At 43.2% G+C, this 18,820-nt stretch overlaps 4 protein-coding genes and 1 long non-coding RNA gene across 6 annotated transcripts; 3 read left to right on the top strand and 2 right to left on the bottom strand.

Moving 5' to 3' along the window:
• Nucleotides 1-604: 604 nt before the first annotated feature.
• On the top strand, nucleotides 605-3,213 carry LOC136429306 (uncharacterized). The gene is made up of 4 exons (XR_010754732.1): nucleotides 605-784; nucleotides 1,859-2,107; nucleotides 2,570-2,668; nucleotides 3,107-3,213. It is a non-coding gene; the product is annotated as an uncharacterized lncRNA (long non-coding RNA).
• Nucleotides 3,214-3,498: 285 nt separating this feature from the next.
• Nucleotides 3,499-6,048, top strand: LOC136429412 (plasminogen-like). The gene is made up of 5 exons (XM_066419243.1): nucleotides 3,499-3,568; nucleotides 4,130-4,369; nucleotides 5,034-5,097; nucleotides 5,619-5,815; nucleotides 5,900-6,048. Exons 1-5 carry the CDS (start codon nucleotides 3,499-3,501, stop codon nucleotides 6,046-6,048), a joined length of 720 nt encoding a protein of 239 aa, XP_066275340.1.
• Nucleotides 6,049-6,460: 412 nt separating this feature from the next.
• On the top strand, nucleotides 6,461-7,898 carry LOC136429305 (uncharacterized). Its single transcript, XM_066419162.1, has 2 exons — nucleotides 6,461-6,598; nucleotides 6,794-7,898. Exons 1-2 carry the CDS (start codon nucleotides 6,480-6,482, stop codon nucleotides 7,842-7,844), a joined length of 1,170 nt encoding a protein of 389 aa, XP_066275259.1. The 5' UTR covers nucleotides 6,461-6,479; the 3' UTR covers nucleotides 7,845-7,898.
• Nucleotides 7,899-11,541: 3,643 nt separating this feature from the next.
• LOC136430549 (XK-related protein 6-like) lies at nucleotides 11,542-14,182 on the bottom strand. Of its 2 annotated transcripts, XM_066421261.1 has the most exons (4): nucleotides 14,081-14,182; nucleotides 13,863-13,924; nucleotides 12,656-13,390; nucleotides 11,542-12,168 (listed from the first exon to the last, which is right to left on the bottom strand). In XM_066421261.1, exons 3-4 carry the CDS (start codon nucleotides 13,360-13,362, stop codon nucleotides 11,790-11,792), a joined length of 1,086 nt encoding a protein of 361 aa, XP_066277358.1. In that variant the 5' UTR covers nucleotides 13,363-13,390; nucleotides 13,863-13,924; nucleotides 14,081-14,182; the 3' UTR covers nucleotides 11,542-11,789. The 2 variants fall into 2 exon arrangements, with proteins under 2 accessions (XP_066277358.1, XP_066277359.1); XM_066421262.1 differs by lacking the exon at nucleotides 13,863-13,924 and having other exon boundaries at nucleotides 14,081-14,170.
• Nucleotides 14,183-16,034: 1,852 nt separating this feature from the next.
• Nucleotides 16,035-18,438, bottom strand: LOC136429304 (NHL repeat-containing protein 3-like). The gene is made up of 4 exons (XM_066419161.1): nucleotides 18,123-18,438; nucleotides 17,290-17,452; nucleotides 16,706-16,906; nucleotides 16,035-16,241 (listed from the first exon to the last, which is right to left on the bottom strand). Exons 1-4 carry the CDS (start codon nucleotides 18,264-18,266, stop codon nucleotides 16,042-16,044), a joined length of 708 nt encoding a protein of 235 aa, XP_066275258.1. The 5' UTR covers nucleotides 18,267-18,438; the 3' UTR covers nucleotides 16,035-16,041.
• Nucleotides 18,439-18,820: the final 382 nt, after the last annotated feature.

Raw genomic sequence — 18,820 nt, 5'->3', positions numbered from 1 at the left:
TTCATGGAGATAACAACGTGTGTCAAGAAAAGACCATAAACAAGCTATAACTTGTAAGATATATGATATTTGACGATTCTTCACCCGTTAACGTTTGTGAGTAGAATAGAAGGCTACGCTAGCTCGTTGCTTCTTCAACATGGATATATCTCTCTGGTACCAGGCATGTTTTAAAAGTGAAATCAATAAAAGCTGCCATAAAATTCCTGCTGGGAACATAAGAATAGAAATATCCTCTGTCCAATATAATCATAACCGTAACAGCGAAAAATACATTTTCCAACGTTTGAAATACTACACAAAGGACTCGTCTTAAATATTATTTTCAATGGACACGAAATGTGTTGTTTACGATATTGTGAAATTCCGGCACAGGTACAGACAGTCACCGAGCACCAGTTATTGAATAATTCACCAAGACACATACGTCAACGAATACCGGATGGAAGACATTAATTAGATAAATATTCCATGACTTCTCTCAATTACACGACTTCTACCTTATTTGGTAAAGGTTTCCTTGGTTACTTTGTGACGTGACAGTTCGTGCTTGAAATGAAATACCACACGCACCACTTTTTAGACGCTAGTTGGGGAAGGAATCCGGCCGTACATGGCACGGTGAGTTCGCGCGCCAGTACTTTTTTTCAAGAGAAGTTCACGGCAGAGAGCTGGTACAACCCGAGCCGGCCGCCGCCCCGCGGCAGAATGTGGTCCACCAGAGCATCACTGGCGCTACTGTTGTTCCTGTGCTACTGTCTGCCAAGTGCACGTGCGATACCAGGTGTGTAAACTAACTTGTCATAAAGTAGAGTGGATTCATTCCTCAGCTAACCGACATCTTTCACACCACAGTCATCCCTCAGTTAACTAGTTTGACATATATATCTGAAGCCGCATACATGTAGTTTCCGTTTAGAACTTTTATTCAGCCTGTCACGGCCGGCTTCGGTGTGTAACTTGCTACTTATCCATGATCATTAGTAGAATTCTGAGGTAATAAATAAGCAATTAATGTCAGAAACAACTGTTTCATCCTTCTACTGTCTTTGTTTGGGATTTCGACTGTTACTAACTCCATAAACTTACACAGACAACACACTTTTACTCGGTCTGCAGCTGTGCTTCGTAGAAATACCACTTCAAAAACAGTAAAACATATATACTCCACAAACAACACTATCTTGCGATGATAGTTTGCGAGGTTCATATTTGGAAAAGTGGCTTCTAAATGGATTAGGTGTGGTTATATGTCATTTTAGCTGTAGCCTGTTTGAAACAGTGCTTCATGCCGCACCTTTCTTCAATTATTAGTCTGCAGTATGAGGGAACCAGGTTTGCGTGATCAAGGAGAACATGCGATGTTAGGCATTCTCTCTGTCATCGATGAATAATCTATGTATTCTCATTCTCGTGCACTTAGTGGTTGATTCTCCCCCGTCAAACCCTGACAAAAATATAATTGACCCAAAAAGTTTGCCATGAGGTATGGAGTATACCAGGAGCTCCCACCCTGACTGTACACCTCCAGAACGCACATATTGGAAATATTTCGTTTAGTATTAGTCATTCATCAGGTTGGTCAGCAAATCGTTAACAAAGTTGTTCTTATTTTTTTACACACAACCCTGACTTGAACACCTGACAGCGCCCTCTAGCAGTAAAGGTGGGGAGTAGAACCACCAGATTTTTCCCTGAGAAAGGTTGCAGGACTTGAGAACGTCAGAGAAGCTGTGGACTGCTCATTCCTGGTCAAAGACTGGGGTCGGAAAGTCGAAAATTTGTCCAGTTTTTGTGTTGGAAATTCCTTTTCAACCTTGCTTTAGAATGTTTCTAAACTGCATTTTTCATCTACCAGAACCAGATACAGAATGCCAGGTGGGAAATGGGGCATTCTACCGAGGAACAGTCTCTGTGACGAGCTTTGGCATAACATGTCAACGCTGGGACAGTCAGACACCTCACCAACACTTCATGACAACCTCTAACTATCCCTCATCTTGGCTGGAGAAGAACTACTGCCGGAATCCAGACGGCAAATCCGGAGTTTGGTGTTTCACCACACTTCCTTTCATGAGATGGGCGATGTGTGACGTACCAGTCTGTGGTAAGGCCTGCACATTTATGCTGACGGTATTTCAGATACGTTTCAGAGATACGCTCAAAGCCTCTCTAGAGCTTCAACATGTATGGGCAATATTTGTTTGTTTGAACCTTTGTTTATTCATGATAAGCTCAAATCTGCACGCAGGCCGCTTTTCATTGAGGTCATGAGGGAAGAGGTAAGGGTCAGATACAATATAACAGAGATACACAGTCATTTGAGTCCAAATAACTCCAACAACATATGTCATCACACATTTATGGTACAACAATCAAAATCTTTTATCAATATCAAAATCTTTCAAAGACGATAACTGAAAAAAGGAAGATCTTAGACATAGATATACACAATTAGATGAAAGTTATGCAAATAAGGGCTTATTTGATGGAAAGCAATTTGTTGTTGAGCATTTGAATATTTATGATGTATTTCGATTCAAATCTCTTTCAATTTTTTTTTCTTCAGACAACAACAAAACTTGTCCAAATGGAATCATCATTAACATGGCCCAAGTATGTGATGGCATAGACGACTGCGGTGACAATACAGACGAACAAAACTGCTGTAAGTAAACAAACATCCTCAGGAATACAGATACCAAAAACATATAGTTTCAGTATATAGGAATATTGCGTATAATTGTATTTTCTTTTTTTTTAAATTTTAGTAGAGATATCATTTGCTTTATTTTTGCTTTATTTATTGACTTTTATTTATTTATAAGGAGTATTGTTATGCATTTTATACATTTCTGTAATTGTGTCTGATACAAATAAACACTATAATGTAGCTTCCTCCTTCTAACCATTGAACACCCATTCTGTTAACACGTGGTTGACCTGATGCACTATGGTAGCTTTTGGGTGTTGACATTTTTTGAGGATTAAAGCATTTTGGTTAAATTTTGTTTTAGTGATCTACGGTTTGTGGGCAGACTTTTGGCTTAAATTAACTTCACTGTACTTCAATGTAGCAGCAACTCTCAATGTTTTGATAACACAGGTGAGCGACAAGCAATATCAATGAAAAGCTGCGCCGATGGATCATGCATACCTTTATCCTATGTTTGTGACGCTAGAAGCCACTTCGCGACGGCAGTGACGAGTTGTCTTGTCGTGAGTATAGTCAAAACACTATTTTTTAGGTACTTTCTACCTTTGCCTACCTTTCTTACATACTTATTGTCAAAAAGTATCAAGGTACTGAAAGATTAAGGATTACACCAAATCACTCTCATTTCCTATAATTTATGTACGAATGTGTGTCTTCGGCGTCAGCTACTGTGCCATATGTATCCCAGTCTCCAACTGCACAGAAAAACTTGCAGTTAGAACAATTTAATAACTCTCTTGATTTTGTAACCCTCAGCCCTTTCTGCCTGTGACAATGGAGCCATGTTCCACCCGGCTACTCGATGTGACGGCAGAGATGACTGCGGAGACAACAGTGACGAAGAGAACTGCGGTAGGTCTTCAGAGAGGCATAGGACAAAGGTTACTGTTGCAAGCAGGCGTACAGGGTTCTAGATTTGTAGAATCCCCTTTCTCAGAAAATTCTGAAAATTCCATAAAACCACAATATGCCGGCAACGTGGTTTATCTATGAAGGATTTTCACCTTTGACCTTACTTATGATTGTGTTGATATATCTTATACAAAATGTATAAAGTTTCTTTTGTACTCTTTATCCGTGACCCCTCCCCTCCACTTCGACCTTGTTGAAAAGCAGCCTGTATGGCCGAACTAGCATTCCAAAGAAAATACAGGCTTTCATTGATTCATTAATTGATTGATTGATTGATCCATAATCCCCACAGAAAGAATGCAGTGGCCAATAAAGGGCGACGTAACACAAGTTTCAAAAGACAGAAAGACACAAAAAAGACTTCCGTACTTCAAAACGAGAAGACAGTGCTTGTGACTGTGTACTATTAACTTTTTATCAACTTACTTTCAACTTCCTAGGGCTGCTTGGTATGACGTAAAAGAAAATTAGAATTTATAACGTAAAGCTTTACGTCCACAGACTGTTACTACTTACATGACAAAGGCACAGGCTACAGGGGCCGTGCAAACCGGGACTACTCCTGCCAGTTCTGGACATCTCAGTACCCCCACACCCATAACCACACTCCCCAGGCCTATCCATCGGCAGGGCTTGAGCAGAACTACTGTCGGAACCCGGACGGGAAGGACAGGCCGTGGTGCTACACCACCAACCCTCTCAACAGGTGGATGTACTGCGATGACGTCCTCGTCTGTGACGGTAAAATCATGCTCTTTACTCTTGTTTCCTTTTTTTCACATTAGATATTAAGATAAGAACACAAGTTCCATACCAACAACTATGATGTTCAATGATAAAATATATGAAATTTCCATCGTGGCAACTATGCAACTGTTGGTAGATCTAGGAATGCTGTGTTCTGGTTTACGATTCCATCTGACCGAATATGATTACTCCCCTGAAGATGTATGTGTGTGTGTGTGCGTGCGTGTGTGTGTGTGTGTGTGTGTGCACGCGCGCGCGCGCGTTCGTGTGTGTGTGTGTGCGTGCGTGTGTGTGTGTGTGTGTGTGTGTGTGTGTGCACGCGCGCGCGCGCGTTCGTGTGTGTGTGTGTGTGTGCGCGCGCGTTCGTGTGTGCGGGCGCGTTCGTGTGTGGGCACGTGTGTGTGTGTGTGTGTGTGCGTGCGTGTGTTTGTGTGTTTGTGTGTGTGTGTGTGTGTGTGTGTGTGCGTGTGTGTGTGCGCGTGTTCGTGTGTGTGCACGTGCACGTGTATGTGTGTGTGTGTGTGCTTGCGTGCGTGCGTGCGTGCGTGCGTGCGTGCTTGCGTGCGTTCGTTCGTGCGTACCTGCGCGGGCGTGGAGTTGGGGCGACTTGCTAATTTCATTAAACGGCATACATGTCCTTTCTGTTTCCTATTTTCAGCCGTGCCGACAAATTGCTTCTTCACCAACGATAACGGAGGGAGCTACGCAGGACACGCAAATAGGTATGATAAGCGCTCGGGCCTCGGCATTTTTAGCCTGGTCCCAGTCTCTAGGGGTCGGCTAAGGGATGCTTCACCGGGCCCAGTCTGCTTTATTCGATTCATTTCAGCCTGTCTACTTAGCTGCCATTCTACTTTAGCTGCCTGAGAGAGTTCCGGACGAACTAATTTAATCAAAAGCCGAAATCACACCCCGAGCGGACTAAACTGTCTGGGCGGGCGGGGATCACTCCCAGCGCCGTAGAGATATCGGGGAGCCCCCGATGGAATGGTTTCCAGGCTATGGCATTTTGCAATAGTGGCACCGGCCAGACAGTTGTACATGCCATTGTTCAAAACCTCTAACAATTTACTGCCAGTTAAGACATTTTTTTTCATTTTCACATCAGCTATGTATATAACATATTGCTTTTCCCACGGCACCCAAAACAAAAGAATTTGAGACGATGGGTAGGAGCATAAGTATCCTAAATATATATTTAGATTTTGTTGCGGCGTTTAACGTACTGCATCCCATCCCACAGGACAGGATACGGCCGCTTGATGTGTCAGAGATGGGACTCCCAGTCCCCCCACAGCCACCCCCACACACCACAGGCTGAACCGGATGCAGGCCTGGAGGAAAACTTCTGCCGTAACCCTGACAACAAGGAGCGGCCCTGGTGCTACACCACGGACGAGTCGAGGAGGTGGGACTACTGCGACGTACCAGAATGTCCTGGTAAGGAAGCTTCAAAAATGTTATTGTTGCATCCAGAAATAAACGTTTGGGTAATCCTTATTGTCATTACCTGACATCTATCAGTTCGCCAGTTGACGATACATCGTGACAAAATCAGCGTGTACATCCAAACTTCGGCATTACCAGCAATACCCTGGGTGGCTGACTCTAGCGGGATCGGCAGCCAATTCGTTCGGCATCGCAAGGCAGTTATCCCCATCGACCAAGATTAGTGCTCGGGGGTGTCGAGTTGTCAGTCACGGAGATACCCCCGACCCAGTACTAAGATAAACTTCCTGGATGAAATCTTACTTGGAGCACCAATCTAGCTATTGGTCGGTGGGGATAACTGCCTTGTGATACCGAAGTAAACCCCGCTAGCTATATATAGAGCCTGACATATGTATGTATGTAAGCAAATGAGAGCACCAGTTTGGCTAGTATCATTAGATGGGACAAAGAACTTTACAAGAAAAATGCAGATCTTTTCTCATGTCTACTGTACCATGAAGATTAGAGTGTTGTTTTCAATTGCAAAACGGTAGTTTACAATGAACGTTTTCAGAATACAGAATATTAGCATCTTTTCCTCCATCAACACACATTCATCGTTTGCTGTTTCTTATCTTTTGTAGATCCCACATCTTTGGGTTTTCTTCCCGAAATGTGTCGCAGCTGGGTCGTGACCTGTGAGGGAAGATGCGGGTCGCATTACGATATTCTTCTTCCGTGCCAGTGCGACCAGGACTGCAGCTTGTTCAGAGACTGCTGTAGAGACTTCGAGTACGTAGATTACGCAGATTTCTAGAGGTATAGTTGTAGACAGCTGAACTTTGTGACTTTGTGAAATATGCTATAGACACATATAGGAGTGTAAAATGGGAGGGATGGGAGTGAAGTTTAGGCAATTAGAAAATAAGGCAAAGACAAATTTCTTTCATAATAATGACATCACAATTCTTTGCCTTCATAACACAGGGAAGTGTGCAACACACCAGCTCAAACGCCATCTGATCGTCACCATCAGAAGTGGAAGTGTCTGCCGGGCTATGACGAGGGGACAGCTTATTGGTTGGTCGCTGACTGCCCTGACGACTGTATGGATGACGTCACAAGATACCAATGTTCAAAACATGCTGATCCCTACAACCCGGGTGACCTGATCTACCGGATGCCCGTGCAAGATGGCTCAACAAATGTCAACTTCAGAAACATATTCTGTGCTCGTTGTAACAATGTAAGTATGGAAGACGTAATCATATGGGTCGTAGTACCCGTGTGCACTGGGTTGACTAATTCCTCTGCACATCCCGTTGGAGGGGCACAAATATACAACAACATCCTAAGAGATAGGCATGGAGATTGTCCTGGAACTGTAAAACTAGAATTCAATCCTGATAATGTGCAGGCAAGGCAATGCATTCCCCATGAAGTCGACATGTCGAATGCAAATTGTAATGCAACTGCTTGCAGGTCCTATGACCTGTTACTGAAGGGCGAACATAAGATTTACAAAAACATTCACTGCGCTCTTTGCGAAGGACTTTCCCTTGTGGCAACCACAAATTTACATTGTCCCTTTGGCGTCCAGTCTCGCGTTGGCTGCTCTAGCTGCATGCCATTAACTCATCTGTTCAACTTTAATGCTGATGAGAGTCGCGAAAACAACACAGAACACTGCCCTACCGTTGGCAACTCTTTCTACGACCCATTCGTAGACTCATGTCGACCTTTCTCGTCCGTACGACACTGCTCATGGGAGCAAACTTTCCCTGTCCAAAACTGCAGCAGACCCATTCTGAATTTCACATCCGAAGAGTTCGATATCTTTCCCAATGGTAGTGTCCACCTGTTCAGTTCTAACGTGTCCTGCCCAGCTGAGCAGGTGGCCATTCTGGGTACAACAGCGTCGATCTGCGGGGACTGCCTACTGAACGACACGAGTGGAGGCCAAACAACCTGGGAAGCCGCCCAGGACTGGGTAGCCCTGGGTCTCGTGATGGGATTTTCGGTCATACTTCTTGGTTGAGCCTTGAGCCTTTGCCTGTGATTGTAATAACAAAACACACCTCGTTAAACCTGCTCCTTTAACGCTCCAACATGGCGGACATGGGTACAAACATCCCATAATGCACTTGACATGAAATTGTTCGCTACCGGTTGAGTCGTGCTAAAACGTCGATTCCATCATTGCACAACAAGCAGTGATAGGCCACTGTGACTCTCAACAGTACTTCTTGTGCTACTTCAAAACTATCATTAACTACTACGTAGTAAGTTTGCTTAGTCTACACAAATGTTACTAGAGGATCCCTAAAAAGAGTAGGCTGAAAACGCGTTAAAGTTTGCAATTTATAGTTCTTAACAATGGCAGCCAGTAGGAAAGTATACAAATGTGAAGATGTTTAAAAGATGGTGCCGTTTATTTCAAACAAAAAGAAAGTTCTATACTGATGTCGCTTGTCTACAAGCTAGACCAAAGAATCTCACAGAAACAAGGCAAGGGTGTTGATAGGGTCATTCTCGAGCTACAAAAGAAGACCAAAGAGACACCTTTTTCAGATTTAAATTACTCGGCGTACCCAGTTGTCTCCTTTCGCACATCTCACCTAACTGTCCTTTCCCTACCTGTCCTTCCGATGCAAAGAGACAATGCCCTACTCTTGGCCAGAAACTGCCAAAAATGATGCCCATGAAAAAAAAGGAAAATAACCAGGGATAATTTTACCTTCTCTTATCGCGCGTCTCAACTGTTGTTTCTGACCAGCACCTGGCGACAAGGGGGTGTGAATGATGGCACAGTCCCAATTTGTAAACAAGGCTGTAAATAACCCGCCCAGCCTTTGAAAACTATACAAGAAAGTCTAGAAAAGGGTCCAAGTATCATACCTTTGTTAGGTAGGTCAAAAGATTTCTACCTTACTGATAATCTATATACATATAACGAGTCCGAGTAGTACAATCCTTAGAACTGTCCAAATGTGCGATATGATAATTAATTTTTGTAGTATTGCCCATCAAATAAGCATTATATTAGCCATAATGGTGATTAAGGTATCAAGAAACTGTTTTTATTAACCAGGTTCTCTAGCGCTCTGTTATGTACAATAATGTGATAATGATATAGAGATGTGTATGTTCATGCGTTTGGTATAAGCGCCCAAAAGAAAGGAAAGCATGCCTAATAGTCTATAAGACGTGAAATGATCAAAAGGGCTACAAGAAAACCTTTCAGATAAAGCATAATACACACACCGACGATTGTAATTAACATTGTATTTATCTAAAAAAACTTAATGATTCATAATGTATTTTAAGATATTCAAGAGGACTCCTTGTTGTAAGGTCTAAATTATCTAGTGTGTAATTTGTCACAAGTCAGTTCATGTTGTCTGGTATGATATGAAATCCAGTGTACCCCTTCAATGGTCGACTGCTATAGAGTGTCTGCACTGCACGTGACGTCACATTCACTATGTTGGTTGGTGGGTTCAGGCCCATGATATTCATCATCATCACTCCCGTAACTAGTCAGCCGTAGGGGCAGCTTGACTTTGATGATTAATTTGGCTGTATAAAAAGACATACAGCCAGGGCTACCCAACTAGCCGGAGACTATTATGATAAAGGGCTAGCCCCGGTAACTGGACAATATACGATGTATAATATATATAATACAAACGCCTACAATGCACGGTTAAATGCGTTTACACAGATAGTTTTACGTAGATAATATTACATTTACATATTACATGTGCACATCGTAAATTGCCATAATTTTACTGCATCTATAAGTTGAACCAGCCAATATGGCGGACAATGCTTACGTCACGATCACGTGACTGTGCAGACACCCTATAACGTAATATGACCAATTATCGTCCAATTTATTCAAAACGTATTTATCTTAAAACCGTGCGGACAGAGCCAAAGGTTTAACCCATGGGAAGAAATAACAGCTCTTCTAAAAAGAAAATGCATGGACTGTAAGTTTTTCTCCGCCTGTTTAACGCCATGCGAGCATGTATTTAAACTGATATGTATATGATGTAGAATTGTGCTAGGCTTACCTATTATCGTCCACTTCAGTCTTTTCGCTTCTAGCGCTATGCTTGAAGAACATAGACCAGAAAAATTATGCACAGTAACTGTCCAAAGTAGTCTACAGACAAATGATAGTAAAGTCACTATGTTTGTGCCGCCGCTTGCTTGACGCGATGGAAGAAAACAATGTTGATCTGTGAATTTCACCGACATGCGTGGCACGTGGCGTTCACGTGATAAACGCATGGCCATTATGTTTTGCCGTACAAAAATTAGCCACCGGTCGGGGGGTCGCTAGGTTGTAATCAAACGTTCCTAAAACTGGCAAGAGTTTCAAACCTCGAATCACCATGGATAGTCTGAATATCAAAGAAAGGTTTAACGTCAGCAACTTTTAAAAGATACTAGCTATCGTGTAAAAGAGAGAGATGGCTAAGGATGAAACTTATGACGTTCTTTATTGCTCATGAGAACAGGGTTTGGCATAATACACCGCGACATGTGGACATGACCCAAACTGGACGTAAACTGCACCTGCACGTTAATTAGTCACATTACGTTGGATGATATTGAAGTTGACCACGTGTTATCTGTATACGACGGAAATATAATTTCAATCTCATCAGTTAAGCACTTATGTGTAATTGACGTTAGTATGTAATCCAGATACTACTATCAGGAAAAAAAGGCGCCATGTAGTGAACAGCGAGTGTAAGGGTCTGGTCACATTCGTTGTATAATTGTCGTATGGTGGCAACCTGAGGGTAGTCTTAACGTAGAATTCAACTGTCTTATTACACTTCGAAAATCCTCTCTTAAATCATTGTAGGCGATTGGTTCTGTCACAGTCTGCTTGATTATCGTACGATATCAAACTAGTACGACATCCTACGACGAATTTGACCGCGCAAGGAGACAGAGAACTATGTAAAATTTGAACATCCAAAAGTGTAAAATCTAAGGAGCACAACGATGAAAAGATTACAGATACAGAATTGCGACCCATTGTTCATTACCGTATTTTACAGGCTATACAGTCGTCTGTAACAAATTACCTTGGCCACTCCTTCAGTTAACTTCTTGTGATCTTCTTGATTCATAGAGTGATGGCATCCCTATAAATTTAATGCATCCCTATAAATTTGATTCAGTATGCAAAATATCTACAGTGTGATACTATTTACAAACCTATTAGTCAAAAATTATGAAGCCACATTCTGACAGAGCTTGATTGTACTGGCTCCATGATTCAATTTGTAACAGTACTTGATAAAGAATATACAACATGACGCCTATTGCTTTGAAGGTCTTGCATTTTTTTCATGGTGATACTAGAGCCCGACCATTCAGATCTAGACCACCATAAGTGTTGGGTTACTACTCTCCAAGCAGAGGTTGGACGGAAATGTTTTGACCATTTTCTGACTTGCGCCATATTTTGACGGGGCAGGTCAGAAGAAGATCATCTAGAACTACTCGTGCTATCCTGAAACAGTTGACTTGTGCTACGTTGACCATATCAAAGGGCATTAGTAAACTGAGTATATATATGTCTAGGATGCTTTGTTAAAAGGATTAAGATGTCAGCATGATAACTAAAGAAATGTGATTTCAGTGATAGATACAGATCACTAGTAAATGCTGACTTTGTCGTTGTAGAATATAAGATGCGGAAATTCGTATAGCAGAACAAAGTTTATTGAGTTAAGAATGCATTTCTACAAATTGGCCGGCACAAAATTAAAGCTTAAGGGTATCAATACAATTCTTTTTTTAAGCTTTGCAGAACTGTCTAGATGAAATAGTTCCCTTTTCCGCTAGAATTTCCTATTAGAACAGAAAACACTTCAGTTCTTCTAAATTTCAACTCAAAAAAAGTTGTATTTCGTTATACAGGTGTATAGATTAGCAATGCCTGCGTCAAATTTCATCAGATCAGAAACTGTTTGTAACACAAAAGACACAGCGGCTTTAGAATCAACAAGGCTGTTCCAGTTCCAGCTGAAACCGTAATAAGCGCATACAAGTCATACCAGGAGCTAACGTCCTTCAAGAAATACCACATCAGGACCATTACACAGTTCCCAGCAAGGGTCAGGAAACCGTTCACAAACGGCTGGATCTTGGACAGTGACCTTGAGCCGAAGGTTGCCCAAGCGAAGACGTCCACAGGTGCGACCGTGAGGAGGTTGAAGCAGGTCTGCATGCATGGGCCACTCTCGGAGTAGATGTCGTAGTCAGGATCCACCCAGCTCTTGCCCCCTCTGAAGTAACTGCACAACGCGTTCTCTGTTATCGCCATCAAAAACCTGGAAGGGAATATGCATAATATGGTATACACATAAGTACGGTATTCCATTACCTTCATCAAGGAGTTTGGGTCCTCTTGTATGTGTGCCTGTAAGTAAGTGTGTGTATGTACGTGTGTGTGTGTGTGCGCGCGTGTATGTATGTGTGTGTGTGTGTGTGTGTGTGTGTGTGTGTTTGTGTTTGTGTGTGTTCGTGCTAACAGGGCGTGCTACCCTACAATTGTGTGTATGTGTGTGTATGTATGTATATATATGTGTGTTTGCGCGTGTGTTTGTGTCTGTGTGTGTATGTATGTGTGTGTGTGTGTGTGTGTGTGCGTGCGTGCGCGCGTGTGTGTGTGTGTGTGTGTGTGTGTGCGTGTGTATGTGTATGCGTGCATGCATCAACAATAAAAATAGGACCTCCTTGCCAAAGGTAGATATTCATAACAAACATTTTCGGTATGAGCTTAGGATTCAAGTAAAGAGCCGTATAATTTTCGCTCACCAGTGGATGCCCAACACGACAAAGACCCAGTAGGTGTACAGTGAAGAGAATACGCTGATAGCCACGATCCGAGAACACAGCTCCACGACCTTCCATATGGCGAACGGAAGACCGTACACCAGGCATTCCTTGTTGTCCAGGTAGTGCATCTCCCAATCCCACACCGCCTTCAACGCCGCTACAAGAGACATTAGCATCGTCACGTACTTCAGTGTGTCTATCTCCATACGCTCGAGCTCACCCGTCACTATGAGAACGTGAAGCTGAAGGCAGATTTGGGGGACGGACTCCAGGAGGGTGCCGATCAGATGTACGAGGGGGAGGACGTGGTGAACCGTGCGCGACACCGGCTCCTGGTCATCTTGGGTTTCGTTCCTGTCGTGACGGATTTCTGAGGGGTCGTAACAGCAACAGCCGACGCCTAACACGACTTGGAGATACTTCAGAGCCACGCCGATCTGGAGGAAGTAGAGGATGAAGGTGCGAGGGTTCCGTCCCTCCTGGTACCACATGGTCATGTTCATGAAGAACTGTGGCACCAGCGCGAAGCCCAGGGTCAAGCCGAACCAGGAAGTGTCGCCGTTTCGGTAGTACTCCGCCGCTAATATGATGTCTGTTACCAGATCCGCGATGTAGACCCCGAGTTTGATGACGTTCGATAGGACAAGCCAGAAGCCATAAGCGCAGGAGCGGCACTTTGTACCCATGATGGAAGGAGGACGGTTTCAAATCAGTCTGAAAAATAAAAGTAAAAACGGGGATGGATATTCAGCAATAGCCCAACAACCTGTTGAACAAGTCACAGCCATATCTAAAGTCACCTGACCGAAACCCTGGGGATTCCCCTCCAAGCGTTGGCAAGCAAGCGGCCAAGTCTAACTCGACTGGAAATGCATTTGCCATATTTGTGCCTATTTCTTCAATCTATCCTACCTTGAGGAGGTCTGTTGGAGACTATGATCGATCAAGCTACCTTTAGCTATCAGTGGCTAATCAATAAGTCCTTAACAATATTTTTCATTTGAGGATTGAATGGGGAGGACTAGGGTGACAGTGAACTGACCACGACTATGTCGATGTTGACTCAGATATGATTCACTGAAGTTTACAGGTACATGATTTAGAAAAATGCAAAATCAACCATTCATGTAACGCTATATTGTGCAGCACTATTTGAACAACACAGAGACCACAACATGATGCCTACCTTTCTATGAAGGTGGCCGTTAGACTGTTTCGATTCAGCAAACGTTATACAACGTAGTCGTCCTGCGAGAACAGAAAGGTCACACTTAAAGGTACAACAACGCAACCTGGGTGTTTGGGATTCAAAAGCTATCGGTTTAATTCGTGTACGTGACTGTTTGCTGTTGTTTTGGGGATCACATACAGTTTAGCCGGAGAGAAATAAAAACATGTCCTTACCTGCAAAGTGCAGCCCAGGTACTAGTATGTAGGGAGTCGAGCGCCCTCACGATCACGTGAACAAAATCTTGGGCAAGTCCCCATGTTGGTGTCCCTATATATAGGATGACGTAAGGGAGATACCATTGCAAACGGTAGGGTTGTGACGTAGTTTTGGTTAGAGTTCAGTTAAAGTTAAGTTAAAATCCTCCCACACCATAATTGATGTATAGGGCGGTGCCCATCTCCGTTTCATAGCCCTGGGGCCACACTGTGGTGCAATCACTGCAGCAGGGGGCTAGTCCACTGGCAGTGGAGTGTGTTTAACTTCCATACTGTTTCATAAGTATGTACCATTTTTGTAAAGTCTTTGGTATGACTCAATGCGCCTCTTGTCCAGAGATGCCCTACCTGGGGCTTGAACCCCAGTCCTTCTGGTCCAAGTAATTTGAACCAGATGTGGCAGAGTAGCAAAGGCGCAGACCACTACACCACATGGACACCCCCGGTTAGAGTTCAACGACCTCATAAATAATTTTGTTAGACCGTGCCGCGTCCTGGCTACCAGACATTGATACCGGCTGTAGTGTTATACAATCATAGAATTTTTATTGACACAACAAAAGTACAGCGACTCAATTGAGGATGACTGCTCTACCTACTTCACACGAGACATCTAAAATATCAGGCAATGGGTAGTATGCAACCGTGCTAGACTTAGCTGAAAACGTAATGTGCAAATAATCTTATACACTGATTGTACACAGTACCTTTATTAGCATGCATATGATGTTAGACTCTGTTGAACTGTATCCTTCATTCTACTACAAGTCTATCTGGTAATTTACGTACCCTGGTCATTATATAATTAGTTATAATCTAGACTAGTGTTTGAAATCGGTTCTACTAGTCATAATGATCTCAACGGTACGTATTATTTCGTCGTAAGAAGTGAACAATAGGTTTATTCTATTATTTTGCTCTCTTACATATGAGCAAAAACAAACATGTCAGACTCAGAAGTCACAGTCTTAATCAGAAGCGCACCTACATAGTCATACATGTGTAGTCAAACGTGCCTGCAGTGACAACTAAGGCAAGGGACTTGAGGAAAAAGGTCGCATTAGACAGGGGGTCGCTATATAAAGACAGTAATCTCAATGCTTGGGTCAATGGAGAAAATAATCTACACTGTGGCATAGGGACCACCATAAAGTGGCCACAATGGTCAGGTGGTCCTTATGTAGAGGTTCGTTTACTCGATCGCTAACCACCGTTAACGTTTTTTGCTTATCTTTTACTAATTCAAACCCTTATGCTATACACAGCGTACAATATGTCGCAAAATTACTTATGATAACGGTGAAAACTTATAACACGTATTGGCACCGATGTCTCCGACATAAATGGCTCCTGTTGATTGGCTGACAGATAAGAGGTGCGGTTGGGTACCTTCCTTCATTTGAATACTGTCAATCACCTCACAGTCGCCAAGGTTACCGGGTTCCTTAGGAGCGGCGATGACGAGGATCCGGCGAACCTTCATCTGGAGGGCGAGGATGTGGGATTTGTCTGCACTGAACTTGTGGAATATTCGTCATAAGACTGAAATTTCTTCATAGCTTCTTTTGTTCCTGCTGTGTTCAAAAAGTGACACTAGTGTGGCAGCAAAGTATCATTACAACTACACTCAGGGCTACCGCATTAGTGTCACTTCTACAACTACATACGATCGAGGGTTCCGCACTAATGTCACTTCTACAACTACACCGAGTAAATTTCACTTTTACAACTGTATTCATGCATGAATGACCTCACCAGTGTCACTTCTACGCGTACGACTACACACGAAATATTTTCCCCATTCTTGTTATTTCGTTGTCACAAAGACTATCTCCGATGGGGAAATTTCCTTTTTTTCAAAATAAGGCTAACATCAGTACGGGCGCGGATGTCATCCATAGAACTTACTTGCTGCGGCCTTACCTGGCAGTGTAGACGTCCTCGTCCAGTGCCCACTCCCCGATGTAGGCTCCAGTGTCTCCGTGGAACACCTGGATGCGTCTGTTCTTCCTGTCCGCGACCCACACCTGTCCGTACCTGTCCACCTCCACACAGTGCGGCACGCTGAACAGTCCAGGTGCAGAACCCTTCCCACCTACACTCCACAGCAGATTGTGGTCTAAGCGAAGAAGAAGCAATTGCAAGTGTCCATCAAAATTAGTAGTTGATAAACGATACGGTCTTAAATGTACATCCGCTGTTTTGTTGTGGGAATAATTGCCTTTTAACATTCAAGTTCTTTTTACACAACCACGAAAGGAAGTTACCCACCAACGTAAATAGTCCTAGATCTAGTGATACATGTACGTCCCCCCATCCAACAGTGGCCAGAGCTTCTACTCGCCGCTATGTGGCGTTAAGGCGAAAAGCAAGCGGCCCCAATCGTGACATTTTGAGTTTGTATCCACCCTCGTCCCGGTCCATATTTGGAGTAGATTTTCATTCGACAGTGTGAAAAAGAACTCTTCAATCAAAATATTAATTGGTATGCCTACCTAATGTAACTTCTTCACGAAGACTTACCTTTGTTTAATTTATTTCCTGCATGGATATACTACGGTAACGAATAAGGCCTACGCTCACCCGTGGATAGTTTGAGTAGCCTGTTGTTCATCCCCCCGTCTCCGTCCACAACAAACATCTCCCCGGCCTCGTTAAACGCCACGTCTCCGACCTGGTCAAACTGCAGGGGGTTCAGACTCGTTCCGCTTTCTCCAGGTGTTCCGATCGTCGTCTTCAGGGTTCCTTCACGGTCAAACATCTTCAGACAGCAGCCCACACGCCCTTTAAGGGATAGCGACAACAATGATCTACTTTGCTGACAACATCACAGTAGTACCTCGAGATCATCTATAGTGTGCGGGGTGTGTCGAGTTGGGAATAGATTTTGTCGACAAAATACAACCGTTTTACCTTTTCCAAGGCTATGTTTGCGGGTCCGTTTGTTAGTGTGTGTGTGTGTGCAGGTCTTAATAGATAATTTGCATTTGTATTCGTGTGTGAGCAGCATAACTCGAGAATTTATGAGTATGAGTGGATGATGATGATTTGGTCAGTTGGGTAGGTATTTACAAAAGGAAAGTTCAGTTTGAGTTGAGCCCTCCTAGCGGCATTCTTTGGTACTACAGTACTTCGTTGTTTTTCCGCAGTTCATCTCGTGTTCTTACCGTTGCCCACGTCAGTGACCCATATCTCGGCCTCTGTGAGCCCATGCCCTACGGGGACACGCACCCTTACGCCGTGTGGCATGTCAATCTGCTCCGTGTCCCAACTCCGCAAGAGGACGCCGTTTTCGGAGAACACCAGCATCTTCGACTTCACGTCACCTCTCTGGCAGAGGTATATAAAATGAAATGGGTATTGTTGTTGGGTATTTTACGAATTATAATAACGTAATACACTGAATACCAACTGACCATGAGGCACGTATCACCCAAGGCATTTAACATTGCTGTTAACATTGAAACCTAGATTCATCAGGTTGGTGAATAATAGAAATGTTGAGGTTTTGATAATCTTATATCACAACCTCGAAAACTTAATAGCACTTAAGTCATGCGCAGAGACGGGGGGCCCCGGGGATAAGGACACTTGGGGCCGCATCCTTGCCGCAACGCCACCATGCGGAAAGGAGTAGTACAGTCCATTCACTATTCAGTCCCTGAGAACGGTAGATGAGGGGTTACCGAAACCTCGACCAGATGTTTTCTATCGAGGTTGTGATATAAGAACCCAATATTTACATTGAAGTCCACTGTAGTGGACGAATATCGTGAGGTCAGTGAGTGAACACAAGGTGTTGTACAAAACACTTAGACTATTGTGCGGTGGTAAACAGTACAATAGTAGACAACTGCAGCCCCTCCAACCTACTTTACTGTAGTTGAAGAGAATTTTGCTTGAATATCATTATGCTCCAAATTACCTGATACAACAATAGACTTTTGAATTAGATGCTGTTGAAATTTAAAACACGAAATACCGTCACCCTTCCACTTACCTGAGCAACGTAAACTTCACTTGTTTCACCAAAGGACAAGACGTCTGTGCAGAAGATCTGCGCCTTGAAGTGGGAGGCGTCCTCAGGCCACGTCTCGTCAAGTTTATACATCGGTGTGGCACTGACAGGGGCGATTGCCGCCATTTTGAGGCACAGGCTAGTTTTCTGTGTGTGTAATGTCCTTCGCGGTAAAACTGTTTACGTGGCACGTCCGACGACAAGCCGATTATGCCTAACGTTACATGTCATCGATTTTTTTCTAAAGGTTATTTGTGTGTGAATGTTTTAAAGCAGGACATGCATACACGGACGTAATCGACCTTTTTCAACATCTTATCATTGATGCAATGGTCCCCATATAACGTTGATAGACGAAACGTTACTAAAAAGAAAAAGATAGGCTTTTGTGCATTAATTTTTCCATGTTCGAAAATGGAAGGTGCACAATACTGCAATCAACTATTGCACCATAATGCTATACACTTTCCATATTTTTACTGACACGAAGACAAAAGGACTGAAAGTGGGGACCAGGACTAAAACCCACGGCCTTCGGAGACATAAATCACTGTGGTGGGCACGGTAGTTCTATATGTCCCGCTATATCATTTAGAATACACGGTATATATACATATATAATATATAATATATAACGTTATATCATTCAGAATACACAGTAATTATACAACTTAAACCGT

Source organism: Branchiostoma lanceolatum, chromosome 3 (assembly GCF_035083965.1).
Source record: "Branchiostoma lanceolatum isolate klBraLanc5 chromosome 3, klBraLanc5.hap2, whole genome shotgun sequence".
In the NCBI taxonomy this organism is placed as follows: Eukaryota; Metazoa; Chordata; class Leptocardii; order Amphioxiformes; family Branchiostomatidae; genus Branchiostoma; species Branchiostoma lanceolatum.
This window is presented reverse-complemented; position numbering and strand designations above follow the sequence as displayed.

Coding starts and splice junctions, on each gene's coding strand:
- LOC136429412 (XM_066419243.1), top strand. CDS start 3,499: ATGTTCCACCCGGCTACTCGATGTGACGGCAGAGATGACTGCGGAGAC. Junction 4,370..5,033: donor TGACGTCCTCGTCTGTGACG/GTAAAATCATGC, acceptor TCCTATTTTCAG/CCGTGCCGACAAATTGCTTC. Junction 5,816..5,899: donor CGACGTACCAGAATGTCCTG/GTAAGGAAGCTT, acceptor GACATCTATCAG/TTCGCCAGTTGACGATACAT.
- LOC136429305 (XM_066419162.1), top strand. CDS start 6,480: ATGTGTCGCAGCTGGGTCGTGACCTGTGAGGGAAGATGCGGGTCGCAT. Junction 6,599..6,793: donor GACTGCTGTAGAGACTTCGA/GTACGTAGATTA, acceptor TTCATAACACAG/GGAAGTGTGCAACACACCAG.
- LOC136430549 (XM_066421261.1), bottom strand. CDS start 13,362: ATGGGTACAAAGTGCCGCTCCTGCGCTTATGGCTTCTGGCTTGTCCTA. Junction 12,169..12,655: donor GTCGTGTTGGGCATCCACTG/GTGAGCGAAAAT, acceptor ATTCCCTTCCAG/GTTTTTGATGGCGATAACAG.
- LOC136429304 (XM_066419161.1), bottom strand. CDS start 18,266: ATGGCGGCAATCGCCCCTGTCAGTGCCACACCGATGTATAAACTTGAC. Junction 17,453..18,122: donor GTGAAGTTTACGTTGCTCAG/GTAAGTGGAAGG, acceptor TACCTCTGCCAG/AGAGGTGACGTGAAGTCGAA. Junction 16,242..16,705: donor GCTACTCAAACTATCCACGG/GTGAGCGTAGGC, acceptor TTCTTCGCTTAG/ACCACAATCTGCTGTGGAGT.